Here is an 18,127-nt window from a genome sequence, read left to right on the forward strand (position 1 = left end):
GTTCAGTCCTTTTGCTATCCTCAGTAAACACTGACTATTCTGTTATTCATGTCGCTAAAAGCTTAATTTGAAACATGCCAGTGTTCTCCACATAATAATTTTACTGTTGATTTTCTCACGGTCTTGAAGGAAGTTCATCTGTCTTGGAAGCTGCTCTGGTAGTTTGGATAGGAGTTCTGAGCTCTGTAAGTGGTGTCATTTTTGTCCCTAGTTAAGGCACAATATTGGTAAACCAATGAAATACATCAATGTTGTTTCTCAAGCAATTGACTGAAAATCAGACAGCTCTGTCTCTGTCTAGCTGTCTGGGATTGTATAGCCTATGATGCATAAGATGAGGGTTTTCTTTGGAGTCTTTTTCTCTTGACTTGGGTGGCAAGTCCCTTAATAAAGAACATACTTGAATAAAGGGATGCACTGTAATCTGGTGGGGGTGCACTGTACTGTACGTCCGTAGGTTCTTCTCAGCGGGACCTCGTCCTGGAGCTCTCCACTGCTCCTGGAGTCAATGGAGCTCCAACTACTGGCGAGACAACCTCTATTTCTCTCCACTCTCTCTTTCCCCTCCCTCAAATTCCCTTAATAGTCCCAAACAGCAATAATATGTATCTGTAGTGGGTCCAGCTCTGCAGTTTACTAACAAGGCTGGCATAGAGCAGCGTGGGGCCCTGCGCAAACATTCGACGCCCTGACGGCACACCACTTCCTCTCTGACAGGGCTCTACAGCTCCCCAGCTCTGCTCAGCGATTACCATTTTACAGCCCACTAATCCTAAAGCTTGCCTCTCCTCGACCTCCAACGAGCACAGAACAGGCTAGGAACGCACACATAGTGCGTAAACGCACGCACACACACACACGCACACACACACACACACACACACACACACACCGTCCAGCTTAATCTGAGTCTCGTCATGTCACCTATCCTCACTCCTGTCCTCAGAACACTTGATATAGGTCTAATAATAGTTAACCCATTTAACCGTTTTTCCTCTCCAGGGGAAGAAGCTCATAAATGTATTCCAGTCTAAAAGCCTTTTAATTTATTGTATTTCGAGACTGTATATGAGCTTAAACAGTGAGCTGTGCTTTATCTGTTAGCTGCATTAGTGTGTTTTCTCTCTGACCTTGTCATCCAGACATATAGTAAAATGGTGACTGTTTACTCTGACCTTGTCATCCAGACCTATTGTAATATGGTGACTGTTTACTCTGACCCTGTCATCCAGACCTATTGTAATATGGTGACTGTTTACTCGAACCCTGTTATCAAGACCTATTGTAATATGGTGACTGTTTACTCTGACCCTGTCATGTCATCTCACTAACCTGTTTCTCTCTGTGTTTCGCCCAGTGTGCCCAGAGAAGAAGTGTGAGCGGAGGGCATGTACGGACAGTGGTGAATGTTGCCATGCCCAGTGCCTGGGAAGCTGTACGGAGCCGGACGACGACATGGCCTGCGCAGCCTGCCTGCACTACTACCACGAGGGCCGCTGTGTGCAGGACTGCCCCCCAGACACTTACAAGTTCGAGGGCTGGCGCTGCATCACCATGGACCTGTGTGCCCGCGTGCACCTGCCCAGCGACTTTGACTTTGTCATTCACGAAGGAGAGTGCATGCCTGAGTGTCCATCAGGCTTTACACGCAATGAGAGCAATAGGTAAAAGAGCAGAGAGCACACTTCACCTCATAGGCTCTAAAGGGCTCTCCAGGATCAATCATGGTCCTGTTATGGGTAATCTATACTATTATATACAGCACTATTGTTACTGTATACAGTCCTCTGACATATTGGTTGTGGGGTGTCTCTGGCCCTGTGTTTGTTTTTTTGCTTTATGAATTTGCATGCAGAGGTCTTCTGAATAATTCACCTCTGTGAAACCCTTCCCCACCTGGTCCTCTCAGAGATTCTATGTGAAACCCTTCCACACCTGGTCCTCTCAGAGATTCTATGTGAAACCCTTCCACACCTGGTCCTCTCAGAGATTCTATGTGAAACCCTTCCACACCTGGTCCTCTCAGAGATTCTATGTGAAACCCTTCCACACCTGGTCCTCTCAGAGATTCTATGTGAAACCCTTCCACACCTGGTCCTCTCAGAGATTCTATGTGAAACCCTTCCACACCTGGTCCTCTCAGAGATTCTATGTGAAACCCTTCCCCACCTGGTCCTCTCAGAGATTCTATGTGAAACCCTTCCACACCTGGTCCTCTCAGAGATTCTATGTGAAACCCTTCCACACCTGGTCCTCTCAGAGATTCTATGTGAAACCCTTCCACACCTGGTTCTCTCAGAGATTCTATGTGAAACCCTTCCACACCTGGTCCTCTCAGAGATTATATGTGAAACCCTTCCACACCTTGTTCTCTCAGAGATTCTATGTGAAACCTTTCCACACCTGGTCATCTCAGAGATTCTATGTGAAACCCTTCCACTCCGGGCCTCTCAGAGATTCTATGTGAAACTCTTCCACACCTGGTCCTCTCAGAGATTCTATGTGAAACTCTTCCCCACCTGGTCCTCTCAGAGATTATATGTGAAACCCTTCCCCACCTGGGCCTCTCAGAGACTGTATGTGAAACCCTTCCACACCTGGTCCTCTCAGAGATTCCATTCTTAAAGAGAAGCTTCAGAGCTAAATATGCTTCAGGCAGAAAGTCATGTTAGGTCATGAATGATTGAAGCTTGTGGACATTCCATGTAATTCAGAATCAGAGAAAGATGCTGACCTCAGTGCCCGGTATACAAGACTCATCCATTGGTGCATTAAGATACAAAAAATACTTTATGAATGTTGCTTGAAGGCATTCAGGAGGGATTCCTCACAGCAGCACTGCAACTCGGGACATTTACCCCATTTGACATTTCCCCTGTTTGAATAAGAGAATGTCTTTGTTTGTGACTCAGGGTAACTTGTCTCCATATTTAGATTTTCATTCTCCAAACATTCCATGTTGAGTCGTTGTTGCCATATATTTGTGGACATATCAGTCTTTGTCTTTAGGGCCATTTAGTGAGTCACTCTCACAAAACCAAGGGTTCAATTAAGCACCCATAAAAGATTACACAGTTCATAAAGAAAGTGACCTTCTATTTCATAGCAAACATTAGACACATTTTTTGAAATTTTGGTTGAGTTAGGGTGAGGCATCTTAATCTGGTTTCTTGGAAATTGTAATTTTGTAGATTTATTTGGTTAAGGACATTCCTTGACTGTTTTCCCTCTTCTCTCTCTTCCTCAATCACAGTATGTTCTGCAGTGCCTGTGATGGCCTGTGTGATAAGATCTGTGACTCCAAGACCATCGACTCGGTGGATGCTGCTCAGTCTCTAATGGGCTGCACAGTCATCAAAGGCAACCTGCACATCAACATCCGCCGTGGCAGTGAGTACCAGTACCAGTACCAGTAACCAGGACCACTCAGTCTGTCTCTCCCCAGAGACCGGGAAGGGAGCACGGGGGGCGCTGGGAGAGCTAGTGTGGGCCTCAGAGTCAACATTACATCAGCTGCCTGCACTGTGCCCCAAACCAATTATCACATTTTGCTATTATGCTATGTATTTGCTCAGTTTACAAGGTGACTTACAGCTTATCTTTAGACAGTACAGTTGCCTGTGGGATTTGATGTGTTCAGTACAGTTTCCTGTGGGATTTGATGTGTTCAGTACAGTTTCCTGTGGGATTTGATGTGTTCAGTACAGTTTCCTGTGGGATTTGATGTGTTCAGTACAGTTCCCTGTGGGATTTGATGTGTTCAGTACAGTTTCCTGTGGGATTTGATGTGTTCAGTACAGTTGCCTGTGGGATTTGATGTGTTCAGAACTGGGGTTCTCACATGCTGACTGTTGTGTCTGAGTATGTGTTTGCTAACTTTCCCTTCTCCTCTCTCCAGATAACATCGCCTCAGAGCTGGAGAGCTTCATGGGGCTGATCCAGACAGTGACAGGCTATGTGAGGATCCGCCACTCCCACACGCTAGGCTCGCTCTCCTTCCTCAAGAGCCTGCGCTACATTAACGGGGAGGAGCTCATGGAAGGGTACGGCAGGCCACTGTCTGAGTCCGAGCCGTGTCTGGGGACTAGGGGAAGTGTCAGCCTTTATCTCATGTTAGATGTATCCCACACGGTTTTGAAAGCCTTGTGAATGATTTTTATATGTGGCTAGGGTAAGTAAGGTTCCAGCCATAACATTTTCAGTGAGGAATTCACACAAAACCACCATAAGACAACATGGCACCTCTCCTTGTGATGTAATGAGAAGGTAGATGAGCTATCTATCTGAACAGAAACTCTCAGGTCTCCCAGCCTATTCTGGCTGTAGCATGACATCACCAGCCCTTGTCAGAGGGCTGGTGAGATAGAGATAGGGAGTGTGTTTCTGGAGATGACCAGGAGGGTGGTGGGAAAGCCTCTCAGGCCTCTTGTTGTCATCCCTCCCAGGCTAGAGTTACAGCAGGAGGAGTGTTTCCGAGGTGTTCCATGGAGCTGAGAGGCTCTGAGTCGCTCTGTTTCATCTCTGGCCCTCTCTGTCTGTACGGCTCAGTGTTAGACAGACACAACCACACAATGACACCCGATCTACTTCCCTTTACACATCCACCAGATGGAAAACTAAGCCTACCACTCCACAACATTTTGACAACTTTATCCTCAGTGCTCTATTGTGTGTTTAAAGTAAATCAATGGATTGAAAAGTGGTTTGGCCCTATTTATGCCCACAGCACAGCTACTAGGTGTATGAGGAAGTTAACACCTGTCTGTTGTCTCCTTATCAGGATGTATGCTTTCTCTGCCATCGACAACCAGCGCCTGCAGTACCTGTGGGACTGGACCCAACACAACCTGACCATCAGGGCTGGGAGGTTGTCCTTCCGCTTCAACCCCAAACTCTGCATGTCTGAGATACACAAGATGTGGGAGAAGACGGACATCACTGAGAAGTTTGAGGAGGACGATTTCCGCAACAATGGGGACAGAGCCAGCTGTGAGTACACCACTGGACATATGGAGTGGGATAACTTTAACTTTCTATGCTCATTCAGTACTTGAATTAATACAATGTAGTATTTTATCATATCACTATTGAGTTTCCTGTAAGGGGGATATCTAAGATGTGGTTTGTGTTTATAGGTGAGAGCCACATCCTGAAGTTCAAGTCCAACAGCACGGTGAGTAACCGGATCAAGCTGACCTGGGAGCGCTACAGACCACCAGACTACAGAGACCTCATCAGCTTCATTGTCTACTACAAGGAGGCGTGAGTGCTCGCATATAGCACACACAGATATTACACTATTTTACTATATAGCCTTTATACTTCACATTTACCGAAGGTGGTGTTTTTCATGCATTCCAGACCGCACCAGAACATCACAGAGTTTGATGGCCAGGATGGGTGTGGCTCCAACAGTTGGAACATGGTTGACGTGGACCTGCCTCAGGACAAAGAGATAGACCCTGGTGTGCTGCTGTCCCCACTGAAGCCCTGGACCCAGTACGCCATCTTTGTCAAGGCCATCACCCTTGTCGTGGAGGACAAACACATCCCGGGAGCCAAGAGTGATGTGGTCTACATACGTACCAGACCCTCAGGTAAGACAGTACTAGGCTACAGTACAGCTTCTGTAAACAGCAGCAGGTCACCTCAGCCATGGATAAGTTTTCACCCAACTAAGATAAACTGAAAGACTTCTTATCAGAACTTCATCAAATGTATCCCCCTTATTTAACACTTCATGAAAACGACACATTTTAAACTGTATAGTAAACACCATCACAACATTTCAACATTTGTGTGTTTTTGTCACAGAGCCGTCTATGCCAATGGATGCCCGTGCGTATGCCAACTCGTCCTCAAAGCTGGTGGTGAAATGGTCCCCTCCCCTCAACCCTAACGGCAATCTCACTTTTTACCTGGTCCGCTGGCAGCAGCAAGCTGAAGACAGGGAGCTGTACCAACACAACTACTGCTCCAAAGGTCAGCATTCCAACCCCTCTTCTTAACCAACCCGTATTTTTATCTGTGTACATTATGGAATCGATAGAATAGATTTTTGCACTGATTCTCCAATACAAGTACTGTATCTGTTCTAACCTTGTATTCAGATCCCCTGTACAAAGAAAGCACAAACAGAAGGGGAATAAGGTGGTGTACCTTATTCCCCTTCTGTTTGTGCTTTCTTTGGGGAATGTAATTCACTAACGGGTCCCGTTCCCCTCCCACTGTACAACAGAGCTGAAGATCCCCATCAGGATATCAGCCACGGGGTTGGCAGACATGGAGGAGGACACCAAGCCCACCAAGTCTGACCTTTCTGGGGGGGATAAGGGCCCTTGCTGCCCCTGCCCCAAGACCAAGGAGGACCTGAAGGCAGAGATAGACGACGCCTCCTACCGCAAAGTCTTTGAGAACTTCCTGCACAACTCCATCTTCACCCCCAGGTAGGTGCCAGACAGCAGGCAGCCTCCCTCTATGGAGAGAGATCACACAACAGTAAGATAGTAAAACTCTACCTAAAAACTTCCCCATTGTTAACAGCTTTTGGACCAAACCCTTCTGAGGCTTTGTAGATGATTATCAAAGAGCTGAGCTCACAATCTGGGTCCTGTTTTCTTTAATAGCCCAGAGAGAGATCCAGGGTCAGGACACAGTGGTGTTGTAATTACCCAGCCCTGGGACTGGGACTGACAGGATCTAAACATCATCAGGGTTTAGAGGGAGGGAGGGAGGGAGGGAGGGAGGGAGGGAGGGAGGGAGGGAGGGAGGGAGGGAGGGAGGGAGGGAGGGGAGCAGAGGGGAGTAGTAGGGAGGGAGTAGGGCTGGAACTGTGTCAGAGGACCCTGACAGAGAGAGAGAGAGACACGGGTGCAGGGATCAAAGGCCTGCTTACGGCACTTGTGGATTCCATCACCATGACGACAGCGGCGGCAGGATATTAAGGCCTAGCAGGCTGTAATTTAGGCAGCACAAACAAACCCGGGGAGAGGGATCTGATTAATGAGTCTGAAGGGCCTGCGCTCTGCTCGCTGGGCTGGCTGCACACTATAAGCCCGTTAGCCTTTTGTTTGCCAGAATGGGGACTGACATCTGTGTTGTGTTATCATTTTACCTTGCTCGTGGCTACGGATGCTTTACAGTTTAAAGACTCCAACCCATTCCCACACACACACTCACTCTTTGTCATACACACACAGACACACAGATGTACTCACTCACACTGAGAGACTGATTGCGTTTTGAAATTGAGCCTTTTTCAGGGTAAACTCAGGCCACTTGTTTCCCCATACCAGATGGCAGATCAGACTGTGTGTGTCTGAGGTAAATGAGTGCATGAGCAGTACTGTGTTTGTGTATTCAGGGTACAGTTTTGAGTATTCACTGAATTAGTACCAGTTCATCTCAAAACAAATGGAATGGAAAACAAATTGTAGTCCCCTAGTTAACTCCCAGAGTGAAGCCTCTGGTGCTTGATAAATCCCAGTGCTTATACTTTGTCCTGACTAGGGCTGTTGCGGTGACCGTATTACCGCCACACCGGAGGTCACGAGTCATGAAGGCATGTGACCGTTTAGTCACAGTAATTAGGCTTCTCCAAGCTCTGATGCTGCTGATGGTCATTAGTAGCCTACCAAACTTATCAACTGCCTGGTACTCAAATCAAATCGAACTTTATTTGTCACACGTGCCGAATACAACAAGTATAGACCTTACCATGAAATGCTTACCTACAAGCCCTTAACCAACAGTGCAGTTAAAGAAGAGTTAAGAAAATATTTACCAAATAAACTAAAGTAAAAAATACAAAATAATAAAAAGTAACACAATAGCATAACAATAACGAGTCTATATACAGGGGGTACCGGTACCGAGTCAGTGTGCGGGGGTACAGGTTGGTTGAGGTCATTTGTACATGAAGGTAGGGGTGAAGTGACTATGCATAGATAATAGACAGCGAGTAGCAGCAGTGTACAAAACAAATGGGGGGGGGGGGGGGGGGGGGTCAATGTAATAGTCCGGTGGCCATTTGATTAATTGTTCAGCAGTCTTATGGCTTGGGGATTGAAGCTGTTGATGAGCCTTTTGGTCCTAGTTTTGGGGCTCTGGTACCGCTTGCCGTGCGGTAGCAGAGCAAACAGTCTATTACTTGGGTGACTGGAGTCTCTGAAAATTTTATGGGTTTACCTCTGACACCGCCTATTGTATAGGTTTTGGATTGCAGGAAGCTTGACCCCAGTGATGTACTGGGCCGTACGCACTACTCTCTGTAGCACCTTACGGTCAGATTCCGAGCAGTTGCCATACCAGGCGGTAATGCAACTCATCAGGATGCTCTCGATGGTGCAGCTGTAGAACTTTTTGAGGATCTGGGGACCCATGCCAAATCTTTTCAGTCTCCTCTTCACAACTGTCTTGGTGTGTTTGGACCATGATAGTTCATTGGTGATGTTGACACCAAGGAACTTGAAACTTGCGACCCGCTCCACTACAGCCCCGTTGATGTTAATGGGGGCCTGTTCGACCCACCTTTTCCTGTAGTCCACGATCAGCTCCTTTGTCTTGCTCACATTAAGGGAGAAGTTGTTGCCCTGGCACCACACTGCCAGTTCTCTGACCTCCTCCCTATAGGCTGTCTCATCGTTGTCAGTGATCAGGCCTACCACTGTTGTGTCATCAGCAAACTTAATGATGGTGTTGGAGTTGTGTTTGGTCACGCAGTCGTGGGTGAACAGGGAGTACAGGAGGGGACTAAGTACACACCCCTGAGGGGCCTGAGTGTTGAGGATCAGCGAGGCAGATGCTTTGTTGCCTACTCTTACCACCTGGGGGCGGCCCGTCATCAAGTCCAGGATCCAGTTGCAGAGGGTGGTGTTTAGTCCCAGGGTCCTTAGCTTAGTGATGAGCTTCGTGGGCACTATGGTCTTGAACGCTGATTTGTAGTCAATGAACAGCATTGCCATATAGGTGTTCCTTTTGTCCAGGTGGGCAAGGGCAGTGTGGAGTGTGATTGAGATTGCATCATCTGTGGATCTGTTGGGGCGGTATACGAATTGGAGTGGGTCTAGGGTATCCGGGAGGATGCTGTTGATATAAGCCATGACCAGCCTTTCAAAGCACTTCATGGCTACCGACGTGAGTGCTATGGGGCGGTAATCATTTAGGCAGGTTACCTTCACTTCCTTGGGCACAGGGACTATGGTGGTCTGCTTGAAATATGTAGGTATTACAGATCAGTCAGGGAGGGGTTGAAAATGTTAGTGAAGACACTTGCCGGGTTGGTCCGCGCATGCTTTGAGTAGATGTCCTGGTAATCCATTTGGCCCCGCGGCTTTGTGAATGTTGACCTGTTTAAAGGTCTTGTTCACATCGGCTACTGAGAGCATTATCACACAGTCATCCAGAACAGCTGGTGCTCTCGTGCATGCTTCAGTGTTGCTTGTCTCGAAGCGAACATAAAAGGCATTTAGCTCATCTGGTAGGCTCGTGTCACTGGGCAGCTTGCGAATTGCTTTCCCTTTGTAGTCCATAATAGTTTTCAAGCCCTGCCACATCCGCGAGCGTCAGAGCCGGTGTAGTAGGATTTAATTGTAATCCTGTATTGACGCTTTGCTTGTTTGATAGTTCGTCTGAGGGCATAGCGGGATTTCTTATAAGCGTCTGGATTAGTGTCCCGCTCCTTGAAAGCGGCAGCTCTAGCCTTTAGCTCGATGCGGATGTTGCCTGTAATCCATGGCTTCTGGTTGGAATTTGTACGTACGGTCACTGTGGGGACGACATCATCGATGCACTTATTGATGAAGCCGATAACTGACTGAGGTGGTATACTCCTCAATGCTATTGGATGAATCCCGGAACATATTCCAGTCTGTGCTAGAAAAACAGTCCTGTAGTGTAGCATCCACGTCATCTGACCACTTCCATATTGAGCGAGTCACTGGTACTTCCTGCTTTAGTTTTTGCTTGTAAGCAGCAATCAGGAGGATAGAATTATGGTGAGATTTGCCAAATGGAGGGCGGGGGAGAGCTTTGTATGCATCGCTGTGTGTGGAGTAAAGGTGGTCTAGAGTTTTTTTTCCCTCTGGTTGCACATGTGACATGCTGGTAAAAATTTGGTGAAACTGATTGAAGTTTCCCTGCATTAAAGTCCCCGGCCACTAGGAGCGCCGCTTCTGGGTTAGCATTTTCTTGTTTGCTTATGGCCTTATAGAGTTGGTTGAGTGCGGTCTTAGTGCCAGCATCGGTTTGTGGTGGTAAATAGATGGCTATGAATAATATAGAGCTCTCTTGGTAGATAATGTGGTCTACAGCTTATCATAAGGTACTCTACCTCAGGCAAGCAATACCATGAGACTTCTTTAATATTAGACATCACGCACGAGCTGTTATTGACAAAGACACCCACCCCCACCCCTCGTCTTACCAGACGTAGTTTCTCTGTCCTGCCGATGCATGGAAAATCCCACCAGCTCTATATTATCCATGTCGTCGTTCAGCCACGACTCTGTGAAACATAAGATATTACAGTTCTTAATGTCCCATTGGTAGGATAATTGTAATCGTAGGTCATACATTTTATTTTCCAATGATTGCATGTTAGCAAGTAGAATGGATTGCAGTGGGAGTTTACTCGCTTGCTCGCCTACGAATTCTCAGAAGGCAGCCCAGTCTGCGTCCTCTTTTCCTCCGTCTTTTCTTCACGCAAATGATGGGGATTTGGGCCTGTTCCCGGGAGAGCAGTATATCATTCTCGTCGGACTCGTTAAAGGAAAAGCTTCTTCCAGTTCGTGGTGAGTAATCGCTGTTCTGATGTCCAGAAGTTATTTTCGGTCATAAGAGACGATAGCAGCAACATTATGTACAAAATAAGTAAAAAAAATAAGTTACAAACAAAGCAAAAAATAAATAAAATAGCACAATTGGTTAGGAGCATGTAAGATGTCCGTTATCAAATCAAAATCAAATCAAATTTATTTTTATATAGCCCTTCGTACATCAGCTGATATCTCAAAGTGCTGTACAGAAACCCAGCCTAAAACCCCAAACAGCAAGCAAAGCATGTGAAAGAAGCACGGTGGCTAGGAAAAACTCCCTAGGAAAAACTCCCTAGAAAGGCCAAAAACCTAGGAAGAAACCTAGAGAGGAACCAGGCTATGAGGGGTGGCCAGTCCTCTTCTGGCTGTGCAGGGTGGATATTATAACAGAACATGGTCAAGATGTTAAAATGTTAAAATGTTCATAAATGACCAGCATGGTCAAATAATAATAATCATAGTAGATGTCGAGGGTGCAACAAGCACGTCCGGTGAACAGGTCAGGGTTCCATAGCCGCAGGCAGAACAGTTGAAACTGGAGCAGCAGCACGGCCAGGTGGACTGGGGACAGCAAGGAGTCATCATACCAGGTAGTCCTGAGGCATGGTCCTAGGGCTCAGGTCCTCCGAGAGAAAGACAGAAAGAGAGAATTAGAGAGAGCATATTTAAATTCACACAGGACACCGGATAAGACAAGAGAAATACTCCAGATGTAACAGACTGACCCTAGCCCCCCGACACATAAACTACTGCAGCATAAATACTGGAGGCTGAGACAGGAGGGATCAGAAGACACTGTGGCCCCATCCAATGATACCCCCGGACAGGATATAACAGGCAGGAGTTATCCTCTTCAGCGCCATTAAAAAACACTCTATTGTCCCTCTAGTCACTCTGACATCAATGCAAATGTAATCGAAAATCTAATAAAACACTTCATAAGAGCTCATGAGCTCATTTTGCGCAACATGTCTATAGGTTATGTAATTGCGTGAGAGATGGTGGCCTCTATTAAAAAGAGGAGGATCCCATCAGCTTTCTATAGGCTAGTCCAGGGCTGCCCAACCCTCTTCCTGGAGATCTACTGTCCTGTAGGTTTTCAGTCCAAACCTAATTTAGCGTATCTGATTCAGCTAGTTAAGGTCTTGTTGAGCAGCTAATTAGTAGAATCAGGTGTGTTAAATTAGGGTTGAACTGAAAACCCACAGGGCGGTAGATCTTCAGGAAGAGTGTTGGGCAGCCCTGGGCTAGACCTACTATATTTATTTCTCAACCTTCCTAATATTAAGAAAATGTTAAACACATTGCTTATCTTTACAACAGGAGTATAGCCTACCTGGCTGGCATGAAAATAAACCACAGGAAAAGTGTCCTCCATTTGTTATTTAAGTGCAGAGATTGCATGCATTTTTCACCCTGCCCCCGTTTTGAGACAGGTGCATGATAATGGTCAATTCTAAATCAAAACATATTTCACATATATTATTTAGTATATGTAAAGACAAGATTAAAACAAGAATAGTCTGATGGGTGACAATATTAGCCTATCACTTGTGAATTATATATTAATACTTGTGAATGATGCCCAGCTTAAGGCAAGAAACAATGCCTTTTTTTGTGAATTTTTCTAATCATAGTTATACATCTTATGTAGCCTAGCCCATAGGCCAATATGTTTTGATAAGGTTTGCATCACAACTAAAGTGGCCAAATAACTTCTTAATATGTAGCACATTAATCTGCTTTACAAGGGGTCTAGAGCCTGACTGGCATATATAAGCAGCGCCTGAGTTTCAAGTTTGGGGAAGCTAATTTTCACCATAAAAATGCACCTTTATAATAAAAGCATTACATGCATGCACTTTTGATAATGATGTTTTCTGCTAATGGAACATTCGAGCTTATAGCCTACTACCATGTGCGCATTGCTGTTGTAACGGCTGTCTTCTGTAAAAATGGACCAAGGCGCAGCAGGTATGTGAATACTCATCTTTAATTAAAATAAAGGAGTAGAGCATCCACTTAACAAATTCAAACAATATCTAAGACAGGAACAGTTTTGCAGGCACACAACACGCAGTGCAAAAACAACTACCCACAAAACCAAGTGACAAACATACATGACTCCCAATCAGGAACAACGATCCCCAGCTGTTCCTGATCAGGAGTCACAAGACCAACACAGAACAATCACACACACAAGACTGCCACGTCCTGACCCCAAAACTACAACAACAGCTCCATCTGCTGGTCAGGACGTGACAGTACCCCCCCCTCAAGGTGCAGACCCCGGAATGCACCTAACAACGAAAAAACACCAACAAACAAAATCCCCAACAAAACCCATAAACAATAACCCCTAAACAATAAGGGAGGGAAGGGAGGGTGGCTGCCGTCAACGACGGCACTGTGCTACACCCTCCCTCCCCAACCCACCTATCCTGGAGGTGGCTCCGGTGCAGGACGTGGACCCTGCTCCACCCTCGGCGTCGCCCACTTCGGTGGAGCCGATAGCTGCGCCAGGCAGACGGACCCCTCGAGCCGGGCCGGAGGACAGGAGGGCCCCTCGGGCCGGGCCGGAGAGCAGGAGGGCCCCTCGGGCCGGGCCGGAAGGCATGCGGGCCACTCGGGCTGGGCCGGAAGGCATGCGGGCCACTCGGGCTGGGCAGAACCGGGCAGTCCGGCCACTCTGGCAGAACAGGGCAGTCCGGCCACTCTGGCAGAACAGGGCAGTCCGGCCACTCTGGCAGAACAGGGCAGTCCGGCCACTCTGGCAGAACAGGGCAGTCCGGCCACTCTGGCAGAACAGGGCAGTCCGGCCACTCTGGCAGAACAGGGCAGTCCGGCCACTCTGGCAGAACAGGGCAGTCCGGCCACTCTGGCAGAACAGGGCAGTCCGGCCACTCTGGCAGAACAGGGCAGTCCGGCCACTCTGGCAGAACAGGGCAGTCCGGCCACTCTGGCAGAACAGGGCAGTCCGGCCACTCTGGCAGAACAGGGCAGTCCGGCCACTCTGGCAGAACAGGGCAGTCCGGCCACTCTGGCAGAACAGGGCAGTCCGGCCACTCAGGCAGAACAGGGCAGTCCGGCCACTCCGGCAGAACAGGGCAGTCCGGCCACTCCGGCAGTTCAGGGCAGTCCGGCCACTCCGGCAGTTCAGGGCAGTCCGGCCACTCCGGCAGTTCAGGGCAGTCCGGCCACTCCGGCAGTTCAGGGCAGTCCGGCCACTCCGGCAGTTCAGGGCAGTCCGGCCACTCCGGCAGTTCAGGGCAGTCTGACCTCTCTGGCGACTGTTGACTGGCGGGCAGCTCTGACGACTGTTGACTGGCGGGCAGCTCTGACGACTGTTGACTGGCGGGCAGCTCTGACGACTGTTGACTGGCGGGCAGCTCTGACGACTGTTGACTGGCGGGCAGCTCTGACGACTGTTGACTGGCGGGCAGCTCTGACGACTGTTGACTGGCGGGCAGCTCTGGTGACTGTTGACTGGCGAGGCTGGGTTGACACACTAGACTCCTGATGCGTGGGGCTGGTATAGGACGTGCCAGCCCGGAGACACGCACCTCCATGCTAGTGCGTCTGGCGGGAAACACCGGACCGAAAGGGCGCACTGGCGGTCTTGAGCGCAGGGTTGGCATCACCCCTTCCGGCTCGATGCTTACTTCGCCCTGGCACATGCGGGGCGCTGGTACCTTGCCTACCGGCCTGAAAATCCCAGGCCTCACCACAGCCCCAACCCCAAAGCACGGGACCTGTCCAGTCTGCCCTACAAGGGTACGGGGAGCTGGCCTGGGGCTGTAATCTCGCCCCGCCAAATAGCCCTTGTGCCCCCCCCTAAAAAATTCTTGGGGCTGCCTCCAACATTCCTCCCTCACTTGCCTCTGTCCTCTTCTCCGCTGCTTGGTCCTTTGGTGGTGGGTAGTTCTGTAACGGCTGTCTTCTGTAAAAATGGACCAAGGCGCAGCAGGTATGTGAATACTCATCTTTAATTAAAATAAAGGAGTAGAGCATCCACTTAACAAATTCAAACAATATCTAAGACAGGAACAGTTTTGCAGGCACACAACACGCAGTGCAAAAACAACTACCCACAAAACCAAGTGACAAACATACTCCTACATATATGACTCCCAATCAGGAACAACGATCCCCAGCTGTTCCTGATCAGGAGTCACAAGACCAACACAGAACAATCACACACACAAGACTGCCACGTCCTGACCCCAAAACTACAACAACAGCTCCATCTGCTGGTCAGGACGTGACAGCTGTGCATAATGTGACGAAATGGCCTAATAATTTATCAACATTTTAAGGATCCATTGCATCCCACACGTGTCCCAGACTATGTTTGGAATATTTATTTCTCGCACAGAATAGAATAGGTCGACTTTTGTACTATGGGGTTAGTAGATTGACATACTGTAGGCTAGTGCTTTTGCTCTTCGTTAGGCCTACTCATGTTGGCTGACGAAAAGTAAATGTGGACAGTTCTTCCAATATCTTTAATATGCACCTCGGAATTGGATAAGGATATGCGCAGTTGCGTCCCCGATGTGTCGGTCTTCACTTGTAGCCTGTGAGAAAGACCTGATCACGTGATGGAGAACCATGTGAGTGAGATGAGAGGTGTTTTGGAGCAGGCAGCATTTAGGGAGAAGGGCTGCAAAAGTCATGGATTTTTTTTTAGGGTGCATTATGGCCACACAAGGGTGATTCCGCCTGGAAATTCGAGGCATTATCGAGTGCTTCTCAAATTGTGAATGAGAGACTGACGAAGTGTGTACAGCCTGCGCAAAAAACTAAGCAGAGCTCATACCTTTCAAGCGACTTTTTTCAAATCATCATTAGAGTCTCATCATGCAGCCTTAGAATGTATTAAAAATCAGAACATATAGCACAACGTTTGTAGAACAACTAAAGTTACATTAATAAATGAAGCATATAGGAGTACCTATTTCTATGTTAACAGCTCAACACAGAATAGTCGCGTGTGCGCACTCCCTCAAATCATTTGGAGAAAATATCCTTTCTATTTTATTCAGCTTTGTTCAATTGTATTCTTCATACTATAAAATAATATAAAATAATGCCATGGAATTCTAAGCAAATCTTGTCTGCTAAATGAACTAGTGTAGCCCACTGTAACGGCTGTCTTCAGGAATGGACCAAAATGCAGCGGAGTTAGTATTCATCTTTCAATTTAATTAGAAAGAACACTATAACAAACAAAACAAGGAAACTGACAGCCAACAGTCCTGTCAGGCGCAAACACACTAAACAAGAAATAATTACCCATAAACCCCAGTGACAAACAACTCCTACATATGTGACTCCCAATCAGGAACAACGATTCCCAGCTGTTCCTGATCAGGAGTCACAAGACACACACCAGACTGCCACGTCCTGACCCCCAAACTACTACACCAGCTCCATCTGCTGGCCAGGACGTGACACCCACAGCCATATGGCATAGTCACATCAGGACTTAACAGAAGGACAACTATTCTGTTCTTCTGAAATAGACTACATTTTATTCATATAATGTTTCTTTAGACCTGTCTAAAATGATAAATGGATTTATTGTTAAGGTCTAGGCTATATTACATGGATTTATTGTTAAGGTCTAGGCTATATTACATGGATTTATTGTTAAGGTCTAGGCTATATTACATGGATTTATTGTTAAGGTCTAGGCTATATTACATGGATTTATTGTTAAGGTGTAGGCTATATTACATGGATTTATTGTTAAGGTCTAGGCTATATTACATGGATTTATTGTTAAGGTGTAGGCTATATTACATGGATTTATTGGACTTTTTAAAATGTAGATGTTCCAAAGGTCTGCATCAGTGGCTGTAGGCTGTGTGTGGAAGCCAGGAGATGCTAAACGTGTTTATGTTCATTAACGGTCAATTACAGTGAGACCGACAGTTATTTGCTTGAGAATCATCGGCTGATGAAATTTCGTGACCGCCACAGACCTAGTCCTGACTCCAGCCTGCTTGGTACAGATTGCCCTTAATCACCTGCTGGGCCAAGCTCATGCATTCATGTAGTGTTATGATGCCCTTTCCTTCTCTGTGATGCGATCTTTCACAGTATTAAAACAATATGTCCAACTCAGAAAATAAACAATAAAACAAGACCACTATTGTTACTAATTGTTTTCATTCTCTCTCTTCCCTGCATTTGACTGTGTTGATTTGTTATAGTATAGCTGTCTAGGAAACCGAGGAGTACCAGGTCTCTGGCCTGCCTGCCTGCCTCCCGCTAAAGGCTATTATTGTGTATGCACAGGCCCTCCACCACAACAGACACAGCATTATCTCAAAACACTCGAGGGAAGTGCCTCTGAATTAGTGTGAGTTTTTTGAAAAGTTCAAGATTTACAGAGAAGGGGCGAGGGAGCGAAGGGAGGGGGAAACAGAAACAGAGGGAAGAGGAAATGTTTTCCATTCTGTCGCCCTCCTCGCTGCTCTCCCTCCTCCTCCACTCACACGCTCTCTTTGTCCGCGGCGCAGTTCGGAGTGACCGGCTGCCAGGAAATGTACAGCGAAGCCATCTGGAATTCAAATAAATGAGAGGAGAGAAGGGAAGGGAAGATCCCCTTAGAGCTGGCCAGACCAGTGAACACCATTCAGTGGGATAGACTGACTGGCTCGAGTAGTAGAGGAGAATAGTCAGGGGACAGGGATGGGTGATGACCGATTAGATTCACTGACTGGACATCAGCTGATTGGGCTGTTGCAAACATGACCTCATGTAGAAGGAAGTACAGTAAAGGTTTCTGTGTGTTTTGTCCTGTTGTTGGCACTGCCCTTAGCCTCTGGTTATCTCTCTGTGTATCCTTCAGACACCACTAGCTTTGATACTGTATATGAGCATGAAGTAAAAAAGTCTCGGGTCCCCTTTCTCTGACCTCACTTTTCACTGACATGAGAGACTGCTGTGTTCAGCTGCTGTGGTAAAAGAGTAGCGTTAAATCACGCTGTTCTGGCTCCAGACAGAGTGTGCAGTCATGTCCCACTCAGGATCCCTCGCACAGCAGAAAAGGTGAGAAAGTAGGAGTGGAGCTGGGGAGGGAGGACACCAGCTGTAGTCAGCACCTGGTTAGATGGTCACGCTTCAGCTTCAGTCCTCTGTCTGGAGTTCATCTGAGGACAGGTCTGCCCTTGCTCTGCTCTGCCTGGCCCTGGCAGCTCTCTGGCATTCCTGCTGTCTGTCCCCTCTCCTGGGCACACTGGCACACGGGGGGGTCTACCCATCACCCCTCTCATTCATCTCGGGGGTGACCCAGTCTTCAATGG

General features: G+C 47.4%; 1 protein-coding gene across 2 annotated transcripts in view; it reads left to right on the top strand.

The window, feature by feature from the left end:
• igf1ra (insulin-like growth factor 1a receptor) overlaps positions 1 to 18,127 on the top strand; it is a 127,773-nt gene that overhangs the window by 88,708 nt on the left and 20,938 nt on the right. For both annotated transcript variants that reach the window (XM_014124119.3, XM_014124120.3), the window contains exons 3-10: positions 1,358 to 1,664; positions 3,254 to 3,390; positions 3,899 to 4,043; positions 4,781 to 4,989; positions 5,136 to 5,262; positions 5,362 to 5,597; positions 5,815 to 5,982; positions 6,239 to 6,446. In XM_014124119.3, coding sequence (XP_013979594.1) covers positions 1,358 to 1,664; positions 3,254 to 3,390; positions 3,899 to 4,043; positions 4,781 to 4,989; positions 5,136 to 5,262; positions 5,362 to 5,597; positions 5,815 to 5,982; positions 6,239 to 6,446 — 1,537 coding nt within the window. The remainder of the gene's footprint in view (positions 1 to 1,357; positions 1,665 to 3,253; positions 3,391 to 3,898; positions 4,044 to 4,780; positions 4,990 to 5,135; positions 5,263 to 5,361; positions 5,598 to 5,814; positions 5,983 to 6,238; positions 6,447 to 18,127) is intronic.

Source organism: Salmo salar, chromosome 10 (genome assembly GCF_965601325.2).
Source record: "Salmo salar chromosome 10, fSalSal1, whole genome shotgun sequence".
NCBI classification, from domain to species: domain Eukaryota; kingdom Metazoa; phylum Chordata; class Actinopteri; order Salmoniformes; family Salmonidae; genus Salmo; species Salmo salar.